The sequence below is a fragment of the Hippocampus bargibanti genome, linkage group LG02 (assembly GCF_051943395.1).
Source record: "Hippocampus bargibanti isolate YZ-2025 linkage group LG02, ASM5194339v1, whole genome shotgun sequence".
NCBI lineage: Eukaryota > Metazoa > Chordata > Actinopteri > Syngnathiformes > Syngnathidae > Hippocampus > Hippocampus bargibanti.
This window is the reverse complement of record NC_142735.1, coordinates 7,446,879-7,470,572: the sequence shown is the minus strand read 5'-3', so window position 1 is coordinate 7,470,572 and position 23,694 is coordinate 7,446,879. Positions and strand designations below refer to the sequence as shown.

The 23,694-nt window shown below is 40.8% G+C and overlaps 1 protein-coding gene across 1 annotated transcript; it reads left to right on the top strand.

Annotated features, from left to right (window-relative positions):
• Nucleotides 1–14,893: 14,893 nt before the first annotated feature.
• On the top strand, nt 14,894–23,686 carry LOC148901397 (uncharacterized). The gene is made up of 2 exons (XM_089023169.1): nt 14,894–21,244; nt 23,446–23,686. Exons 1-2 carry the CDS (start codon nt 20,397–20,399, stop codon nt 23,681–23,683), a joined length of 1,086 nt encoding a protein of 361 aa, XP_088879295.1. The 5' UTR covers nt 14,894–20,396; the 3' UTR covers nt 23,684–23,686.
• Nucleotides 23,687–23,694: the final 8 nt, after the last annotated feature.

Below are 23,694 nucleotides of genomic sequence, written 5' to 3'. Positions count from 1 at the left end.
ACAAGAAAGCATATTATCCGAATCTGAAGCCATTGTTTGGATTCACAAGCAATGCAAGACGTCTTGGCGTGAAGTCATTTTTATTTGCATTTGAATAAAAAGTGACATCGGCTGTCCTTTAATACACAGTATGGAATGTTAATAATTTTCAAAATCATCGCGCTTCAGCAGACAAAACAAGAAACATTGTTGCAAAAAACGATTGCATTCATATACAGTACAGTGGGCATGTACATAACACAACAGGGAAACTGCAACGCTTACATCTTACTGTATTATGTATGCAATTTAAAAAAGTCATCAATCTTCTTCTGCTTCCCATTTTTACCTTTTAACACAAACACTTCAATCTCGTCTGCTACACACGAGCTAGCGTCTGAAAATGAAAATGGCTCTGCTACACGGGTGCTGGGCACGTAACCAAGTCACCTGACCAAGTCGACCAATGGCGCGACTGATGGCGTGACATGTAACCAAGACACGTGACCAAGTTGACCAATGGCGCGACCGATGGCGTGTCACGTGACAAAGTCACACGGCCAAGTCGACCAATAGCGCGACCGATGGCGGCTCATGTGACCAAGTCGACCAATGGCGCGACCGATGGCGGCTCACGTAACAAGACACGTGACCAAGTTGACCAATGGCGCGACGGATATATCGATATAAACAACAAAAATGGCCGGCGGGGGATGAAAAGGAGCACCGTAATAACCGGATTATCGTCATAACCGGGTATCGTACTAAACGGTACTAATTATACATAAAAAGACTAGAAATGTGCAAGGGAAATGAAAATAGTATCGTAATAAGCGGTACTATCGATATAACCGATATCGATATAACGAGACTTTACTGTATTTGAATCATATTCATAACTGGATGTGTAACAAGAAAGCATATTCTCCGAATCTGAAGCCATTGTTTTAATTCTCCAGCAATGCAAGACGTCTTGGCGTGACGTCACGAACTGGGGGCGGGACTTTCTGAAAATGCCCAATTCGCAGCTCAATTTTTTTGCAGATTTTGGACACTTTAAGTCATTTTTATTGGTGTTTTGCATTTGAATAAAAATATCATACTGCGTGTTTTGGGTATTTTAGATGCTATAAAACGTTTTTCTGATGTCAGTTATGAAACAAAAAAGTGACGTCGGTTGTCCTTTAAGTAATATTTTTATCATACATGTTTGTGGTTTTTCAGGTGGTTTGCCGGGATTAATGACATTTTCATTTATTTCAAATGGGAGGATGATTTATAAGGCAAGTGTGATTTCAAAGTACAGTCACAAGCCAATACATGTCCAAAGTAAATAATCCACCATTACACAAGTAAGTCAAATTGTGTTCAAAAGTATCACTGTATGGGGCTGAAACTAATCTTGCCCGCGGATGAAGCAGAAAATGTTCTCAAGGTCTAACAGGATTTAGGAGTAATAAAGATGGACAGACGGTGTCGACCTTCCAAACGTGACAGGGACCTTTGAGGGAAATTTGCTCTCTAACCTTTCTTCCTGGCCTCTTGCCTCCCATATTTTCCGTAATTTAACAAGAGTCGACTCTCCACTCCTGTGCTCTGGTCAAACCGGACCCTGGCTTTCCCCTCTTGACAGGGTCTTTGTGGACACACGCACACAGACGCACGCACGCACGCACGCACGCACGCACACACGGCAATCTGAGAATAATAGAGTGTGACATCACCTCATCGGACATAAGCCACAATGTACACACACAAACACACACACCAGTAAAGAATGTAATCAGAGGCAATGGAGCATATCGACTTCCTGGAGTTACCTCAACAATACCCTGTGAATGCCCGACTCAAGGCCACCAATTCAGTAGGCCCAGAGGGCCACCCGTGAACATTTTCAGGTATAAAACTTCACAAAGTGTGAACTTGATACTTCAAGTGATATTGAAAAGAGGTGTTTAAAACTGAGGTTGCCGAACAGGTGCTTGCTGTTCCTGCAACCTGTTTGTGAAATCATTTTCCACTCTCTACCCTTTTTCCTTCCGCAATACCTTCCTTCTTATGAGGCATGCACTGCTAGAAGAAGCTAGCAGTGCATGCAGGTGGGGTGCTGTTGGTGATAAGGAGGCCAGAGGCAAAAGGACCAAAATGATGACATTAGTCATATTGGACAGGACACATGCACAGGTGTACGCAGCCATGAGCACAATTAACTAAAAATCTTGTCTCTGAAAGAGAAGTGAGTATTAACAATGGATGGATAGATAGCATAACTATTGACGGAGAATGGTTCGAGAGAATCATTTATGAATCGATACATTCTCTAAATACTATATGTACAGTACTGGTGGGTAATTACACTTTGAACGACCTTAGACAATTTTGTAACCGACAAAAATGTGCTCAAAGTTGAATCAAAGGTGATTCATCAGTGATGTCACTGGTATTATTTTTACAGGAGAGTGAAGTCCCAGAGTTTTTCTTTTTTTTGCAGCATCGATCAGTTTTAAGTGAGGGCGTATTACGATGGAGTAGCACAGATACAAATAAAAATGAATTATTTAAAATATAATTCACCGTTACTGTGAATGTGGTCATTAAATAATCAAAGCCCCACGCCTGTTTGACTCTTCAGAAAGTTTCATCTTACATTCCGGAGCAGAGTGTGTCGTAAAAGAGAATAAAGGGTAATGCTCAAACTTCGAAAAGTTTGTGGTTTTTCTTTCTCATACATTTTATTTCATTATTTTTATTTTTATTTTGTATTCACTTTTATGTAGCGGTACTCTTTTTTTTTTTTTTTTTTTTCAAGGATAAATGAAGTATTTGTCAGGAACAACAATAAAAACAACTGTTAGATTGTATTTCTTCTCATTTCTGATGACAGATGTGTAGCAATATCAAAATAAATATCGACAGAAATTTTTAAGAATAATTGACAAAAGCAAAAGAGAGTAAAGTGTTGCATGATGGTGAGATTAGTTTAATTTTAATAATTGTAAGTTATTGAATAAGTTTTTAATTCATTACGACTTAACATTAACAACCTACATACCGTATTTTCCGGTGTATAAGGCGCATGGGAGTTTAAGGCGCACTCCTTATGAAAGGTGTATTTTCACACCTCTACGATGTATAAGGCGCACCGGACTATAAGGCACACCTTTAATGAATGAAAAAAAAACCTTTTTCAAATATAATATATAAATACAAGTTTCCAAATATAGGGCACACCACATTATCAGGCACTACGGCTGGCGTTATGCACGACTTCTTCTTTGCGAAGGAAAGGGAGTCGGTTGCTGCTGACAGTAGTTACGAGACCTGTTGTGGCTCAATATGACTTTATATATAAGGCGCACCAGTGTAGAAGTCGCAGGGTCATCTTTTGAAGAAAATCAAGGCTTTTGGGTACACCTTGTACACCGGAAAATACGGTACTTTAAAATGTGCACTTTTAATGTATCGAGAAGAAAACTGCAAAAGCCACATTGCAGGACACAAAGTTCTTTACCGATGTCTCTGTGTGTATGTCTGTGGCTGTGTGTGTGTGTGTGTGTGTGTGTGTGTGTGTGTGTGTGTGTGTGTGTGTGTGTGTGTGTGTGTGTGTGTGTGTGTGTGTGTGTGTGTGTGTGTGTGTCAGAATCAGAATCAGAATCAGAATCATCTTTATTGCCAAGTATGTAGAACACACAAGGAATTTGTTTCCGGTAGAACACGGTGCACTAGTATCGTTGTCAAAAAAATTGCTAAGTGGCACTATACAGTTCCATTTTGGCTACTGTTGAAAGAGTTCAAAGAGTTCAAAGAGTTAATGGCTTGGGGGAAGAAGCTGTTTAAATGTCTGCTGGATTTGGTGCGCATGGATCGGTAGCGCCTGCCTGAGGGGAGTAGCTGGAAAAGGTGGTGGGCAGGGTGCGGAGGGTCCAGTAGGATTTTCCGCGCCCTAGTTTGGATTCTTGCAGTGTGCAAGTCCTCGAGAGTGAGTAGGGCAGTGCCAATGATTTTTTCCGCCGTCCAAACTGTCCGTTGAAGTCGGATTTTGTCCATTTTTGTGGCGGCCCCGAACCAAACGGTGATGGAAGAACACAGGATGGATTCGATGACAGCCATGTAGAAATGTTGCAGCACCTCCTGTGGCAGGCCATGCTTCTTTAGCAGCCTCAGGAAGTACATTCTCCGTTGGGCCTTTTTCAGGATAGAGTTGGTGTTGACCTCCCACTTCATGTCCTGGGAGACTGTGATTCCCAGGAACTTGAAGGTCTCAACGGTTGATGTAGTGTGTGTGTGTGTTTGTGTGTGTTTTAAGTCATGGACATTTGCAGTGGCACAGTGGGTGTATAATGCTTGAAGGTCCATGCATTATGCTACAGGAGTTACTGAGGGAATGCTGATATTTTATGAGTCACAGACAGTGGACTTAACTTGATGTTTGTGAGTGAGGGCTTGTTTACTGGACCAATGCAATGCACAAAACAATCCTGTAGTTTAGGAGATTGCTTACTTTTTAATATGCCGACACAACAAACTTCAGCTTTAATTTGAAATGTAACTTAAGCCTGAAGAGTAATTTGACCTGGTGGGGGGTTCGATTTCAGCCCCAGCCTTCCTGTGTGAATTTTTAATGATTTAGTCGCTGATATAGTACTGTCATGGTACACTCAGGCAAGTGTACCACGTCTTATGTGACCTGGGGCTGTATCAGACGGAAGTTATTTTTCCCACTCTCAAATTAATTTGATTGAAGTCAAGGTTTTACCTGATTAATAGTTTTTGAGATTGGCAGCTATCATGGAGGCTGGTATTTGTTGTCAAACGGCCATTCGGTCATCTCAGACAGGGGTGCCAACATTTTCTACCTTTTTCGATATTTCCCCCTGTCAATAGATCCAATTAAAACAATTACGATTGCCATCGAGCTTCTGCTAAGCTTACGGTGAGATGATCATTTGAGTCATGCATGTTGGAGAGGGAACAATGACAAACATACAGCCTTCAAGGAGTGGATTTGGATACCCGTGACCTAAGATAACTACATGTACTGTTCATCTCGCTCTTATTCTTCATACCTACTTATTTTCTGTATATTTCTATCTATAATGTAAAATAAGGATGAACAGCAAGTAGATCTTTGTGAGGGTATACAATTTTTTATACCAGAATGATAAATGGATGCATGTAAATCAGGGGTGTCAAAGTCATTTTTTGCCGCGGGCCACATTGTAGTTATGGTTTCCTCTCGAGGGCCGTTATGAATTTGGGGAACCCATTAGAATGTTTAAATCCTTCAAATATTACATATAGAGCACACAGCAAAATAATGAATAACTCGTTTTCAAATCTGAAGTCAAGAATAATGACTTTTATTGTGGTTGACATCCAAAAATATGAAATTTTGGCTCAGATTTTAGCAATCATCATGGAATTTAACAAGTTTGATTTGCTTTCGCGGGCCGAAGAAAATGATGTGGCGGGCCGGATTTGGCCCGCGGGCCTTGACTTTGACACCTAGGATGTAAATTATATGTTGATATGATTGCATGTGAGATTGGAACATGTCCCCCATTATACATGAGGGTTCACCATCATGAGTTGAAGCTTCTGTCGTGTTGTTATGATTCTGCATTGTGTGAGGTATAGTGCAGAATAGTGGATGAGTCAGATTTTGTAGGCTCAGTGTAGGAGGAATGAAGAAACGATGCATGCTTGTGTGTAGAGAATGCCTTCATAGCATTCTAAAGACTTGGATGGATTCAATCCCCAGTTGGTTATATAACAGCGCACATCTCAAAAGCGTATAGAAAACATACCACATGTGGATGACGCATGTAGGATGATGTTTCATGGAGATTTATTTGTGTTTAAAATGCCTACACCCACCATTAAACCCACACACCAATCGACCAGAACAGCGTATCCAAAATACTTCTTCTACCCACTCATGCTGGCCTGTGCTTCTTAAGGATGTGCCAAACGGAGGGTGAGAAAAAAACAAATGTCAGTTCCAAAGGTTTTGGAACTGACATTTGTTTAGGCCAAGTAAAATTACTTGTGGAGCATCCACTTGACATCAACTTGTCAAGCTCTGCCTTCATGCAAGCATTTCTATTGAAGAGTCTCATCTTAACACTGCTAGTTTCTTATTTGAGGAAATATGTACAGCGGTGCTGTATATATTACCTGCAATTACAGTACCTGTAAACATTGACATATGGGGATGAAGCCCCCTCGACCCTGTGTAACCATCCTGTGTCAGAGTATAAGAAAACGCGATCCATCATAATGCAGCATCTCTCAAGAAGAGCTAAAAATTGACGCAGAATCATGAACCAAGTGTTAGATGAAATCATCATCAGTAAAAGTGATCTGGGTCCTCATTTAACAGAGATCCCAGCCTGACTCATGGGACAAATGAATTAGGGGCGCCAAAGGGCACAGGGGAGTTCGCACGGAGGCGACGCCTCCTCTGCGAATAACACGCCTCCGGGAGGCGTGCTATTCGTCGAGGCCACAACTGCTTTAAAATATGTGCTTGTTTGCATCTGTCATCCCCAGTCTCCTCCCCATTTTGTCTTTGGTACATGATGCTGGTACCAGAGGGAGGCTGTATAGAAACAAGGTGTCAGACTGGCTACAAATCATGTAAGCTATTTGCTGATTGTTCAACACACCCTCAGGCAACAGGGAGCAAAACTAATTCAGTGATGTACAGACGGTAACGGCTGCTCAGTTCTCTCAGGAGCTGGCAAAAACATACCCAAGGGATTATGAAGGGTGCTTGTTCTAAAAGTGGTCCCCAAACAACTCAGTATCCTTTTGGTTGACGTGATGAGCCACCAGTTTTGAGATATTTTCCAGAGATGAGAGAAGTGGCTATCCCTTTGTTGCGCAAGTAGACAATGAACCCATTCGGATACATTCCTAATTTTCTGAGAAGGATTCAACAGCATGAAGGGAGGCTTTTAGGATTAATACACATGCAAAGAAAAAGAAGGAACACAATAGGCTAGTCTCTTTTCAATTGATACGACTTGTGAATGGCTTGCCGCTTTTCTTTATCCATTTTGCTTCACACACACTCATCAGCCTGTGCATTAAGGAAACATTTCTTGTAACCTAATGAACTTGATTATACAATTAATTTTGCAATGAGTTCACAAATAAAATCATATTAGCCCTTCCTGGTCAGGAACCCCAAATATATAGTTGAATGTATATAAATCAATGTGAAGTATATTATTGACAGGAATGTACCCGAGTTAGTTACAGCATAAGTGTAGATTTGCACAACGTATAATTGTGTCAAGATTTGCAAGGTGGTGGTGGACCCCAAAAAAGCAGGCAGGGAGGAGGGGCAACATGCATTTGACAAATTGTATCAAATAAAGTCAGCAGGAACACAATCTCGAACAAGAAAGTCATCAGAACAGAAAGGTCCAAAGTAGCAAACAAAACCTCGAGTAAAACATGACAAGACGAAACAAATCTGACTGGGTGAAACAAACAAAGAGAATTCCTACATCCAGAACTCAGACATGACAGAAGCAACAAATCCAAAGTAACAAACAATGACTGTGGCTTACGCCAAAAACTTGCAGTGACCGTAAGATGAGCGAGAACATGACCGAGGACAAGAGCAAAACCAAAACATGAATGAGAGCCAGAGTAAAACATGACAGTGGAGACAAGCACAAGCAAAACGTGACAAGAGCAAACAAGCAAACAATGACCCGACACCGAATGGTCATGCCAGGAGTCCTTTTAACTGCCACTGATTAAAACAACCAACACCTGTGCAGCTGCAGGCGGGGCCCGACAGTGCCACCTGTTGGTCACAAACTGAAACGTGACAAATTGGGCCTCTTCTCTTTATAGTGCAGGAAATAAGATTGTACAATGTTGTTTGCTAATCCTTATTTGGAAAAAAAGTTGCTACTTGGTTTGGAAATGTGTAAATAAATAGTAATATTTGTAAAAGTCATAGCTTTTGCCTCTGCTTTGCTTGTATAAAAGTCGACACGTGCACATAAACTGTAACTTTCAAAATAAGAGCACCAATCCGTTACATTTTAGAGACTGTGGGCGGACCAGATGTCACCGTTGAGCCATACTCTGTCCAGGTCTGCTTCACTAGATTGGCCCTAATTTAATCTAGTCACTACATATTCGTTTTAATGAGTGGGAGACCGAGGCCATTGCATCAGCTGTGTATCGCATGCAGCCAGATGGCCACACATTGTATAAGAACCCATTGGGCTGCATTTTTAACACAGTTTGGGGCAAGAGTGTATCTGCCTCATTTAAATGCTGTTGATGACATTCCATACATTAGATGTGTAAATGAGAGAAAAGCTGAATTTTCTATGTCATCCCTTTGGGAAAAAGAGCATTCGGAAAAAAATTAAACAGTTTTTCAGCTCAGGCCTATTTGACTGAATGAATGGATGGATGGATGGATGGATGGTTGGAACATCATTAAAATATCAACAACTTTTTATGATTACCCAAGAACCTGTTGTTAAAGCACTATAAAGCAATATATGTTGGATTGGATTGTAAAAATCTTTCACACTCACTCAAAAAATACTTCCTTTACACACTCAAAACATCTCTTACTTACCTCTCATGAACCAGGAAAACTCACAGGACACAAAAGACTCTCTCAACCTATAAAAAAATATCTCCCACAGGGAATACTTCTTGGAATTAAAATAAAAAACAATGTAATCTCCAAAACATTAGTGCAAACCAGAAAACTCCTCGCGGTCATGAGAAAATGTTTCTCACGCCATAGAAAGCACTCACAGTCACCAAAATACCACCTTTATTTCTGGTCAAACCACAGTGTTTTGGTTTTTTTAACAGGATTTTTCTTTGGTATTGATTTTGCTACAGCTTCAGCTGTTGTTAAAGCGTTATATAACTCAATATGTATTGTATTGTAATAAAAAAAAACATTTATAAGGCGAGTATTCAAGTTTTATTGTTTTTTTTCATGAGAAAAGATTTATTTTGATCAAGTATAATGTACTTCATATTGATTTGGAAGCATTCAACCAGACTAATTGCATTGCACAGTATAAGACTAGTCTACGAGTCTACGAGATCCCTCATCTCTCAGATTTTGTTTTTTGTGCCATCACCTCACATGCATTATCCTTCAATTTCCATGCAACTTCCATGGAACGACATTGTTACTGTTTATTTACCCACACTGTTACTTACATTTTAGAATGTTTATTGATTTCTCATAAATGTCGTCAGGTCTACAAATGGTCTTCTCTGTGATTGCAACATCTCCGGCTGTGTGAACACAAAGCCTGCGGGAAATAGCCTGTGAAAACACTCAGGCTCATTTGTCTCTATCAAAGCTTTATAGCTGTAGCTGTCTTTTTCTGTTTTTTTTTCACAATTCTTTTCACTCCTCTCTCGTAGAGGAACTGTCGTGGTCACTAATCATAGTTTCGATTCCTTCTTTCTTCATAGATACTTGAGATGAAGTTCAATACTCTGTGACTGGGGGAAATATTCATCTCAAACATTATCTGCTCTCTCTCTTATGTGATCCCACATTAACGAGTCGATAACTGGCCCCTGTAGCCTATTTCCCGATCTTACGATCTTCCCAATGCGTAATGCTGCCTTTTAATAAGCTTCTTGAATAGTTGCAATTTCTTACTATCTGAGACAAGAAGAGAAATATGAGGACTCTGAAAGTATTCCCATCATCTCTCATACCACAACCTGAGGCACACCGGGACCATTCAATGAATTCAAAAGAGAAAACAAGATAAATGCGTCTACGCAAGCCCACTGTGCTATAGGACACCTCTCTCAACCAACACTAATCGATCGCTCTACGCCAGTGTCAATCAAAACTGAGCAATATCAATAAGAAAATTTGGGATGCAGCTCGTGTACTGGATATTATTAAAACGTGAAGTTGGACTAATGCGTATGATGGCAAACCATTGACAAGGCGGCATTCAGTTTGGCGTAAAAAGGCGACATGTGATGATAGTGGACGGATCATGGGGCATAATTATTCATTTGAGGGGGACTTTCTGCTAATGCAGATTATTTCTACTTTCTTTAATATGATCTCATTTCTCTTTTTGTGCTGATCCAGTGGCCCATTTATTGTTACCTCAGTTAGTCTTTCCATCGCTCTGGAAATCCTTTTAAGAGAGCAACAGCCATTGCCCACCCCCCACCCTAAATGTGTCGTGCTGGCGCAGTTAATGGATAGTTGCAAATGAATAGCGGCAGTGTATATAAATAGAGGAGGGAGGAAAAGTGGGTCTTCTGTGGGCTGCTTATCACTAAGTGAAAGGAAAAAAACGGATAGGACATCATTTTACAGCCCTTGACAAAAGCTCTAGGGACGTCTTTCACATTTTGGGAAAAGCTCTTTTGAAATGGGTTTTTGGGCACTTAAACTATGGCGAGTTGTTCAATCAAAAATCGAGCCGTTTGAAGTGAAAGATGTTCTTTAAAGCAGAGGAAATGTCGACACCGGAGACGTGTACATGGAGCCGTATTCAGGATGAGCTTTTCTATTCTTTCCCAGTTGGGGGAAAAAAAGCTTTTCCGTCCTCTTCTTCTTCCTTCTGTCATTTCTTTGCTCCACTCTGTGGTCACATTGGAGGTGATTTCTTGCCTACATCACTGTCTGGACGGTCTCTTGATTTAATGGTCAAACAATGACAGCAGCTCATCTTTAATTGCCATCTGAGGAGGGTTGGAAATATGTGTAATCTTCCTAATTGATTTCTCTAGTCGGGATAAATTCCCAGAGAATTGTGTTGGTGGGTGAGACGGGGTGATGCATCTCGTTTATGAGGCTTCTTGATAGACAGGGAAGGCAATTTAGAGGATTTCTTTTCCAAAAGTGATGAATGGTCAGGCAGCTTTGAATGAGAGCAAAAGCGATAAATCTCACATGCTCAACCACTGAAATGTAAATCAAAAGATTTATGTATGTCACGAATGCATGGTGGTGCATCACAAAAAGCAGTGCGAGAGGGAAGAGCAGGTTGTATTTGACCAATTGTATTTCAAAACAAAGAAAAAAACTAAATCCACAACGCAGACATGAGAAAAGCAAAAATCCAAAGAAACGACAATAACAATGGCTGAAACTAAAGCTTGACAATGGCCGACCAACAGGTGTGTAGCTGTAGGCGGAGACCTACAGTGCCACCTGTTGGACACAACCAGAAATTATGACATTCATATACAGTAAAGTCTCGTTATATCGATATTCTCGGGAGTCCAAAAAATATCGATATAACCGGGACTATCGATATATCCGACCCTGCGCGCATGTAATTTTCTCCTTGCGTTCATAGAAATAGTATCGTAATAAGCGGTACTATCGATATAACCGATATCGATATAACGAGACTTTACTGTTTACTGAAAGTTCCAATTGGCTAGATCACATTGGAAGATTATTTTGTATTTTATGCAAAATCAGAGATTTATTGCAATGTCATAATTTTCTGATCAGTCAAAGAAATTACTGATCAGATCCTCAAAATAAGATGCTACAGTAAACAATCTCGTTGACTCCATTTACGTTCTGCATTGTTGATCTAAGGTTTAGACTTCTTTATGCTTTTCAGCATTAATGGGAGAATTTGTTGATTCCTAAATAATTGTTCAACTGTTATTTTTTTTGAAGGGTTTTCAATTAACTTTTAAATTTCTGGACCAGGCCAGTTTAAGTCCACCACGGGTAGACGGAGTCTACTATAAAGTAAATAAAAATGCTGTTCCAAATTCAAGCAGTTGCAGTTAACATGGCTGAAAAAAAAAAAATTGAATGCAAAGGGGACAAAATGTGCGATAATAAAAAAAAAGAAAGAGTTGTACCATGTAAATTTGAACAACAAAACTACAAGATCTGACGACCATATGGGAAAGAAAAGCGGTAACACAGTATATGAGAAGGGATTGTAAAGATATGATCACCCTCAAGATATTGCCTCGCCATTTCTACCGAGCGGTGCTATCTCCTCCTGATGTCGCATCTTTTAATTTTCTAAATCAAAGGGCAAATGGAAAGATTCTAAAATGATCCTCCTTTGTACGGAGAAGCAAATGAATATCCCACCTTTGATCTTGGATGCAAATAGAAAAAGATGGTTCATTTGTTCTGCCTGACAAGTTTCCTGATGGGAAGCAAATCTTCTCGTGAAGAAGACGGAGGAGAGAGGAGAGGAGACGGGGCAGAAAGTGACAAGTCGTGCGCAAGGGCGGTAAATAAAGATGTCGAGGGAAGACATGGAAAGCATTATGTTCAATAATTTGATGGTATGTGACTATCCTGCAAGCTTGAATGAGCCAGAGAGGTTTCTTGTCATTCAGATATTTTTGTCATTCAGCAGCAACAAAGTACACATTCTACGCCAATTCCAGAACCACTTTACATTCTGTTTTTTTTTCTTTCATTTACATTGGATATTTCTTGCAGATGGGTTGATGTTGCTGAGGGAATAAATGACAGGTGGCGTTTTTATCTTCTGTATATTTATCATGCACCAGATTGGCAGGCATGGGGATCCCCAAAATTGCACGTTGTATCTCTTGATATTTATTTTTGTAGCACAGGTTTCAGTAGTCGACGGGAACCCAATTTTTATGGAGAGTAAATGTGTGCGCGTGTAAGTGTGGGCACCTGGAGGCGCGCGCGTGGAAGAAGGCAGCTGAGTATGTGATCATTGGCTATCCCACTGAGAGATACAATATGCGGGTGTGAAGGCAGAATGTGCCTCAGGATTTTCTTTGAATTACCTCCAGACAGCTTCACCTCTGTTTTCCAGTCTCTCTTTTGCAAAAACAGCAACGACCAAGCTGCCTGTTAAACTGCAACAAATTTGGAAAACAGAAAGGCAAACGAATTTATCTATTTTAACATTGCACATTTCAGACATGAGTCACCTCAATGTGTTTCACATTAGTTAAAAGCATTTACAAACCAAATAATGAAACCGTTCAGACAAGTGCTATCCATCCAGCCATCCATCTTCCGCCACTTATCCGGCGTTGGGTCGCGGGGGCAGTAGTTTCAGTAGGGAAACCCAGACTTACCTCTCACCAGCCACTTCTTCCAGGTCATCCTGGCAGATCCTGAGGCGTTGCGAGGCCAGCTGGGAGACCCAGCGTTTCCTGGGTCATCTCCTGGGTCGTCCTCAGGGTCTACTGCCAGTGGGGCATGCCCGGAACACCTCAACAAGGAGGCATCCAGATCAGATCCCGGAGCCACTTCATTTGGTTCCTCTCTATGCGGAGGAGAATGAGCTTGACTCTGAGCACCTCCCAGATGACTGAGCTTCTTATCTTATCTCTAAGGGAGAGCCCAGACACCCCACAGAGAAAGCTCATTTCGGGCGCTTGTATTGGGGATCTCGTTCTTTGAGTCACGACTCATAGCTCGTGACCATAGATGAGGGTTGGGGCGTAGATCAACTGGTAAATTGAGAGCTTCGCCTTTTGGCTCAGCTCCTTCTTCACCACAACAGATCGGTACAAAGTCCGCAACAAATCCCATCCCCGGGATTATAATGTGGTGGTTTAATGGGATTTCAAATAAACACACAACCCTTTGACTTATTTTCATCTTTAGTATGGCGGGTTTACCCTTCAGGGGCTCCTTATTTTGACCACAACTGGCTCGTTACAATATTGTGAATTACTGTTTGCACTGCAGTTTGTTCATCAGAGATGAAAATAATTTGAGGGACGTTACCTCAGCTGTTTACTGAAAAACATATCTATTTATGTGTTTGTGCTTTTTCCATCAATCTCCTGAGATAGCAGAAGATGCCACTGACACCCTGAATAACATAAACATGACTGGTGTCCAGAAGTGTTAAAGTGAGCCGTGAAATAAAGACAGACAGAAAATTCCAAACATGTGATTGTACGGAATTTCAATGTTGAACAAAGAAACCCTGTAACGGGCCGTGCATTTCATTCCTAGGCCTTCAGTAATCATAATAATAATAATAATAATAATAATAATAATAATAATCCATTTCATTTTTAAGCGCCTTTCAAAACTCTCAAGGTCACTTTACAGTCACAGGATAAGTTTTTTTTCTGTGCGTGAACAGCAGCAGCCACACGCGCCAGCGCTCACTCAACACGGAAGTAACTCAAGATATAGAAAGCTCGTGCTCTGTCTGAATCAATGCACTAGAGGGTGACGTTGGCCAGGAAATAACTTGTGACTTGAAGAACTTTCAGAAATACTGTCATTAAACTGTTATTTTTTTTACTATGAACGTGTAGATTCATGACAATCTCATAAAATTGCAATATTATTTGCTATTTTTGCTAGCTTCGGAGCTGTCCAACGTTTGTTAACGATTTCCATCTATTTTTGAAAAGTCGTATTGAAAATAGCTTTAACAGTATACCTGCAACCAAATCCATTTCTTCTCCTTCTGCCTTTGTGGGTTGACAAAACCTCTATTAAATCAACACAATATATTTGCTTATGCAGCTCGCGACCGATACAGCGTGCTAGCTCTGGTCAGTATGCTCTTCACTAGCGGCTAGTGATACCATGATTGGCTAGTGACTAGCAATTCATGAGACTAGCGAATCATAGTTTGCAAAAACTCTGACGTTTCCATTGCCTTCCAGAAGCCTTGGGTTGCCAACTCAAAGTCTAATTGGTCAAAGCAACATTTCATTGATATTGATTTTTATGCTCCAGGGTCCTCAGAACTGATTGTGACGACACTGGTAAAAATGATGGCTGAAATGTGATTGGTTAAATGCTTAAATACGAAACACATTTGAAAGCAGCACAACATGGGGAAAGCAAAGAAAGGAAGCTGAAAGACAATTCGGAATTATTTAATAAAAATTCACGGACAAAATATAATTAACATCAGTCTGTGATTCAGATATTTTTAGGCCAGCAGAGAAGGCCTTACAGGCCTTGCAGGCAAACATAAAATATAGTTCAAACTTCCCTTATTCTGATTGCCAAGGGGTAAAATTGCTGCCATTGGCCAGCAAACTAGCCCTGTGAGGACAAATCTGTAACCCGATGAGTTAAGAAAATAAAAATAAATAAAAATAAAAAACTGTTACAGCCATTGCTAAGATAACATTAGTTGGGGCAGCACAAGTCATTCATGTACGTTTTGAATGATGAGAATGTTGGTTGTCCAAATATTGGGTGGAGATTATGTTTTGTTTTTTTCTGCAGTATAGGAATCAATTCGTGCTCCTAAGAATTTCAAATATTTCAGCAAGGCCAGAAAAAAAGTCCTGAAAATATATCAAGACAATGTGACAATGAGGCGCGAATGTATGCCTTTGTGCAAATGCTGGGAACAATGAAATCAACATGTCATGTGACTCAGTGTGGCTGGAAAGAGTTGCGATTGGTGAGACCAGACCAGGCCACCACTACCCATCATCGTCTTTGGTCTGAGCTTTTAGATACAGCAGGACAGACACATGAGATAAAAGTTCGTCTTTTGATGTTCAACATGTCGTCCAGAAGGGTCCTAAAAGTAGGCGGGTTGAGGGGGCACTAAAGGTGATTGTAATCACAGTAGGCAGGAAATACCCTCAACACCATACTACAGTCTTGCTTTCAAGTGTTTGAACAGATCCAACAAGAGAGAGGGGCTTGAAATAAATCACAGTGAGGAATAAATTCATTAACAACCTCAAAGGGGGATGAGGAGCCTGGCAGCAACATCAACACTCCTATTATTTCATTTTATGTTCAAGCCATGTCGATTAAAAAAAAACTGTGCACCTGTTTCTTTTATGTGCTACTTTGTATTAATGATACGGTTACTGCGAGCTAAAAAATACACACACCTCTATTCTGCTCGCACTGACTGTACACTTGTATAAATATGAGCTGCGGCTTCCCTGGACTTATTAATAGAAAGCAACAATATGTTAAAGCTAGCACACTGCATCAGGTCTTCACTAACCGAATGTTTTTTCACAGCGTGCACTCAAGCATCACAGCCCACAGCCTACAAATACGAGACAGGAATAAATTGCAATGGCGCATTTGCACGAAGGGATGTTGGCCCTCAGTTTCCGATCGACATGGTTGACAGATGATGACTCCGATGCAGCCCGCTGACCTGCTGATCCACACGTGAGCTGTTCCCATCATGCTATTGTTTACTCTCCAGACACTGGTTGGCCATCCCAGGCCGCTCTCCCACGGTGACTCAGAGATGGCCAGAGGGATCTTTGCACACACACACACACGCACACGCACGCACGCACACACACACACTCGCGCGCGCGTACACACACACACACACACACAAGCGCGCGCACGCACGCACACACACACACACACACACACACACACACACACACACACACACACACACACACACACACACACACACACACACACACACACACACACACACACACACACACACACACGCACACGCACACACACACACACACACACACCGCAAACCAACACTGCTTGTCCAAACAGTCCTGGTTGGAAGGAGGAAGAAGGTAGTCCAACCGTTTTGACAAAATGGGATAGAAATACTGAATGGTCACATACACTTTCACCAGTGGCGTTATTTTATATGGTTTCATCTGTATGCTTGTTTGTTTTTTGTTTTTTACGTGGGCTCATCTATGCGGAGGATGTCTCCTTCCTGAGCTCTCCGGCATTTGCTCTTATTTCCAGGCCGTTTTTCTCACTATTTTCCCTCGCTATCACACCTCCCCGTACGCGGCTGCCCACTCTGTTCCAACAACCCTCCGCTGCGCATCCTGCAAACAAGCACACCATAAAAAAAGCGATATCAAACACACATTTTCAAAGAAACCCTTGGAGAGGGACTCCAAAGAAATCCAGATTAAGTCAGAAAATCTGCAATTTCGCTCAATTGTTCAGTCAATGTGATCTTCCTTTTTTCACTCCCCTTCTATCCTCTTGGGTTCTTCTTAACTCATTCACTGCCATTCCCGAATGTATTCGCAAATTGAAAAGCACGGCGTGGAGCGCCATTCCCAAATTTGTTCGAGTTTTATTTATCTTGCCGGGGGGGTGCAGATAAAGCGCTGGTCAGGCCTCTGGCCATGTTTTTTCTCTTCCACGATAGCTTCAGCTGTTGTTAAAGCGCTATATACATCAATGGATGTATTGTATTGTATTTTGTACAGCCTCCCCCAATTCAAGCTCAGATAACGCCAGACCCATATAACTTAGGAATTAACTCTTTTTTTTCCAATGAAAGAAGAGAGTCTATAGGTTTCTGACGCTGCATTGAATGTTATGTTGTTCTAAAACTAAATATTCTGTGGGTCCTGCGATTTGAGTGAAAATGACAAAAACCCTGGCACTGGAGTGGACACATTTTTGCACATGGCAGTGAATGAGTTAAGTATGGCCATTCCTGACACTTAGTAACACATCCTTTCACTCAATCCAAACATCGATTTACATGAGCTCTGTGTGTGTATGAAAACACTCAGTGATACCTAAAAAAATTATTTAAAACAAAAAATCGGAGATTCTCTCTTGAAAATGTATATACTGTATAGATATCGGTATAGATGTGTGTGTTTTAAGTGTTAATCAGTCTAATGATGCTGCAGTTGTTTTTGTACAGTTAGCGTGACCGAAATTCTAAAATTATTGGTTGTAGCAGTCCTATCCGCCTGTGCAAGACACCTCTTTGAAGGCCACAAATATTACACATGCCAGAAACCGCCAGTGACAGTGATGTACAGTAAATTACCATCCTGATGAATTATAATATACCCACTATGAAACATTTTTTGAAATGCATATGCATAACTGTGCTATTGCAGTGTAAACAGTCCACTTGTCCAAACAGTATCAAGTGTTTCTGCGCATCAAAATCTCGATTGAACTATGTCACAGAAAGCAATGGTGTCTTTGGGAGTGCCGTGGTGGTCATGTTGCCATGGAGCCTGTCGTCATAGCTACTAATGATTATGCAGACCTATGGGAAGTCGACAAGTGCCAGATGAATGACAGCTTTCTGAGACAACGTCACCCCTGTATCAGTGGAGTATCGGAGTCTAAGTGATGAGGTCAAAGGTGAGGAGAGGTAAATGCCACAAGTTGGTTTGCCATTATTTAGGTCGCATATGGCATACGGGAGAAACAGTTAAAGTAAATGCCATGATGTTTTTGTTCCGTTGCACTTTGGCTCTCTGATGAACATTCCGGGATGATGTTGATGAGGGCGTGGACCTCTAATTATCATTTCGTGACTCTTCAATCTTTATGGAAGCGTGAAAGCTATGCTTGGTTGTAACTTGTCGCAGTAACACGTCATTCGCCAGAATTCATGAACATGGGTGCTAAAAGGGACAGTTAATAATTCCTTCAACGGAACAGTATATGACTTGATTTGCTTAACACAAATTGATCAGTGTTCAGCAGTGATCCGTACTCAAAAATGTGCAATCGTCAACAAGACATTCACTGAATTATTTAGGAATCATACTGCAAAGGTCCAGGTTTTGAATCTGGTCCCGATCTTCCTGTGTGGAGTTTACATGTTCTCCCTGTGCTGAAACCGGCTGGGTTAGGCTCCTGCATGGCTGCAAACATTGTGAGGAATATTGGATGCAAAGTATTGTTGATTATTAATACAATATATTGTCCATCCATCCATTTTCTTATTCTCTGATTGACTGGCAGTTGGTCAAAGAATCACTGTGAGGCATAAAATAGACCGGAAAACCATTCACATTCATATTCACACCTTTGGACTATTTAGATTCTGCTTTGAATCTGTAAACTGTCAGAGGAAGCTGGAGTAGCAAATACGAAGGGAAGGAAGGAAGAAAGAAAATAAGGAGGAAACTATGACGGTTGAATAACTGTAATATGAAAATGTAAACCTTGTTTACAACCTGGACCCTGGCTTGAAACCCTAACTACAAACCCCAAACCATGCTAGAATCCTCAAGTTAAAACCCAAACCCGAGCTTGAAACCGTCCACAAAACCCTTATAAGTGCCTTCAAAGCCTATTTAGAACCCGAAGCCTTCATTGGAGTGTGACAGTGTTTCTAGTTGGCAATCTTTTTTCACTTTGCTCTGCCCGAAGCGCACTTGATAAATATGCCGTTGTGAGACTAATAAAGGCCTAAATTGACTTTTTTGGGGGTACTCTATTGTTTGAGTCTGCAGCGCCACCTTCAGGATAACAGGCTCAATGGCCAATTGTGAATTCCAGTATCACTTTGCATATTCAGGGTGTCCTCAACAAGCCAGACCTAACACGATAGAAAACGTCGTCATGCAGAGAAGAAACATCATCCAGTGATAGTTTCATTTGACAGTTTTAAACATGATAGCCTAGAATGGCTTTTCACAACTTAAAAAAAGACCAAACTGTGTGGTCGCTGTGTAGTCAAGTCAATTTTATGAGGTTTAACGCACTCAACCAGTAATACACAATGAGCTGACTTGGGTCAAGTCAGCATCCACGACAATATATGGAAGGAATGGGGAAACCAAGGGTTGGCATTGGCTCATTTCGGGAACTGACATGATCACAGTTGTTCACTGGGAAAATGTGAATTTTACAAAATTAACCAGGTAGAATTACATCTCACAAAAAATATTTCCCATAAACACATGAATCTCAGACCTTCACTTTTTGCAGTGAATTACAAAGATAAATCCAATTTTTCACGATACTCAAATTTATTGAAATGCATACTACCTGTAGATAAGTGTTCAACAAATATCAACTTAGGTGTGAAGTATGTTAAATTAATGGTGTGTGTAGTTGACAATGACGCTTCTGATTAGTTGGTTGAAAGAAAGGCTCTACCACACCTGCGACACTCATGAGGATAAATGGTTCAGGTAATGGATGTTTTGGGAAATTATTGTCATGCAGGGAAGCAGTTGACAAGATATTAAATCAACATGATTTTTTTCTTGTACCGTATTTAAAATGTGTAATGAACTACACTGCAAATTAGATCCACAAAGACCTTCTTAAATCAATAGCTATCTTACAGTGTCATGCTAAACATATAATGATCAGTGCCACGGTCTATTTCTGGAATCCAAGTTATGTCTTCACTCCCTCGAAAGGAGTAGGAGTAAAGTAACAGATGATGTCAGTTCCACTTAAAGAAGCGTGCACATGCACACACGCACACGTACACACGCACGGCACAAAGACGCGCAGTGCACAGTTACGCCCCATACACCAGTACAACCCGATGTCCCAAGAAAGTAACAGCTGGGCTCCCATTCCCTCACCTCCTCATTCTTCACACAACCAGCATGAAGGTGACATAAAGGAGCCATTATCCAAGGGAAAAATCTGACTTAACGGAAGATAGAAGTAGGAGAGAGCATCTCTCTTCTTTTGAGTGCACTGAAATGTGTTATTCATGCATTATTTTCTTGTAAGGGGTCCCACCACAGCCAGTTCCTGCTCTATCGAACCCCTTGACAGCAACTGCTCACCCTTTATCCAGCGAGGAAGGGACAGGGAAGGGAAAATGGAAAGCAGAGTTGTAACCAGACCCATGAGCCTCGGAAGCACTGAGACTTTTTGGGCCCGTGTTGTGGCTGAGGTTCCTACATGGGTCAGTGACGAAAGAGCATCTGGTGGTGGGCCAGATCACTCCTACTGCGGTTGGAAAGGAAATTTGGGAGAACCAAAGAATAGTCCGGGAATACACAGAATGACAGGAGTAAAGACAGGGGAGGAGCAGGGGCGATATTGGCGAGACAAATGTCAACTGTACGACAGCCCCAGCCCGACAGCAAGCGTAGACCATCATAGCACTCTGTCATTTTATGATAACTTCCCTGGGCCTGGAACCGCTGACTGCCTCCACAACATTTTTGAGATGGAATCAAGCTTCCAGGAGCACTTTCAGGATCATATGTGGGCTCCCGAGTTGAGAACGGATGAACAGAATACCCCTTGGTCAGAAAGTAGTTCAGACAGCCAAAACCAAGAAAGTGGAAATGAGTTGGAGACTGAGACGAACTCTGTATCCTGTGGATTTGTAGAAAGGGACCAGATGCTGCAGCTCCAACAGTCTGATTCAACTCAACGATCATGGACCCGAAATGAGGTCCAGCATCCGCAGGAGACTCGGTGGGATCCAAAGGTGCCCCCTCCTCCACCACTCGCGGACCCCTTTGCCAGTGCACTTCGCAGCCTCCTCACCAACCTCCAGCAGCACATCGTCAGACAACATGAAGTTTATGAGGCCCGGATTCTAGGGTAATTTTTGTAACATTGTCTTTAAATCAGTACATAAATCCAAATGTCAGCGTGCGGTGGTGCAAAGTATACTATTGGTGTATTTGTTGACAATCACATTTTGTCTCAGGGTGCAGGATCCAGTCACCCTGCATCCTATTTAGCTCTAAACTGTTTTTCAACTACTTTCGCCAACCATTACCTTAAACACTGGGGAAAAATACATGTAGTTAATTAAAAAAAATACAACTCATCTTTAATGAGCCTCCTGACCATTTTCCTTTTTTGAGTCAGTAATACAAACCCCAATTCCGATGGAGTTGGGATGTTGTGTAAAAGGTAAATAAAAACAGAATACTACTAAGATTTGCATGATCAACCGATGTCATTGAAGACATAAGCATTAAATATCTTGATATTATGATGTATTCAATTGAATATAAAATAGATCAAAAAATGTTTGCAAATTATTGGAATTTGTATTTTGTTGCATTAATTAACTCCCCGCCCCTCAATTTCACAGCCAAATGTAACATTTATTTAATTTAAACAAAGAACTGGATATTCTGTTATTATTTATATTGATTAAAATCGATTTGTAAATGATTACATTTCTTGAAATTATGTACAATTTTCTGCAAACATTTAAATTGTTTTTTTTGCTACACACTATCTATTTTAAAAATTAAATTAGTCCTTGAGTTCAAAAGTTCTCCTAACTCTCCCATTTTCAGCTCCTCTTGAAGAAACTCTTGTCTATTAGACTGTATCTGTCAATGCCTGACACTTCCTCTGCACATAATATTTTCATGAGCTTTGTCGGATTAGGGTCCATGGTGGTTGATATATGGAAAAAATCTCTAGCACATGGCACAACGAGGGTGTGGTGTGCTAAATTAAGAGGCCATGCTGCTGACTGAGTGCCAACACATACCCTTTTTTACTAATATAGATAGTGGAAGGCTAGCCAAATGTTCAGGCAACAAGGACTAAAAACAGAAGCCGTACAACGCGTATTTACATTTTCACTACATTACATTACATTTTCATACATTAATATGGATAAGTGCAACAAAAACAAGAAGGAAAAAGACAGGGAAAAAAGGGGGTTCCATTTGGGGTCTGTTGAAGGCCTTGGCACCGATTAATGTCTCAGTTCTCAATAAGGCTGAAATTAAACCCCCGGTAATATTGAAGCTATACAACGGGAGGTGCATAATTATATTGCCCCCTTGCGAATGTAAACAATTATTATTATTATTTTACTCAAATGATCTTTGTCATGGAATGTTACAGGCCTGCATTTGGTTTTGTATGTACAATTTGTATATTTTTATCATTGTGTTAGACATATAGAACATCTACCTCAGCTGTGGTATGGCCTACAGAGGCCTAAGTCACAATTTAACACATCAATAGTGGGGAACATAAGAAGCTAATAATAGAGTTTTACATATTGTACACTTTTACATATCGTACAAGACTAATTGCTTATTTTTGCAATAAAAAGGAGGTAGCAACTTTAATCCGAAATCTAAACTGACATATCAGACAAAGTCAATACATCTGTATGAGGTCTCAGTCGTACAGGAGTGGTCCACAGATGAAAAGGTTTCTTCAGCCGTCATCTGTACTTCTTTTGAAGAAGTACAGATGACGGCTGAAGAAACTTTTTCGCTGACAAAGTCAAGCAATTTGACATTGAGATTTGCCAGAAAATACAGATTTTAAGATTATTCAACTTGAACTATATAAAGCAAATAAAATGGTTGTAAAAAAATAAAACATTTATGGAATATAGGGCGTGGGTAAATATGATACATTGTGCTTAAAATAAACCCAATGGGGAGCAGCTATACACTCTGATCAACTTTTCCACAATTCCTAATTTATATACGATACTTACAATCATGCCAATGTCATTTGCACTCTGCTAATTTAAATAGTGGTCAAAGCTAAAAATGCCAGGTTCTAACTTCAGTGGCAGGACTCGGCCCCATGCAAATTTTTTCGTGAAATGGTCATAAATGACACCTATTTTCGCCCAAATATTTTTTTCAGACAATTTCGGTGAATTCCAAATTGTTTGATTTTGGAGCTCTGACTGTACCAAAACAACAACAAAAAACTAATTCCAAAACACGACTGACCTGAGCATTTTCCTATCTTGAATCATATGTCATGTCTTTCCAATCTGAATCATTGTGTATTTTGAATCTTAGCCTGGAGGAGAGAAACAAAGAGCTGCAGGCGGAGGTTGTTGTCTTGAAAACCAATCTGTTACGGCAGCGTCACTGGTACCAGGTGGTGGAAGACAAATTAATGCAATCGGAAAGAGAGCGGGCTGCTGCAGAGCGACGCAACTCAGCACTGCAGACCAACATGGAGCAGTTCTTCGACACTTTTGGTGATCTTAACAATGAGGCAAAGAAGACAGAACATATCATAAGGAGTTTTTGAGAAGGTAAAGA

What these genes read in the sequence shown, in the direction of transcription:
- LOC148901397 (XM_089023169.1), top strand. Translation starts at nt 20,397, where the DNA reads ATGCATTATTTTCTTGTAAGGGGTCCCACCACAGCCAGTTCCTGCTCT. An exon ending in TATGAGGCCCGGATTCTAGG is followed by an intron (nt 21,245 to 23,445) that starts GTAATTTTTGTA and finishes TTTGAATCTTAG; the next exon opens with CCTGGAGGAGAGAAACAAAG.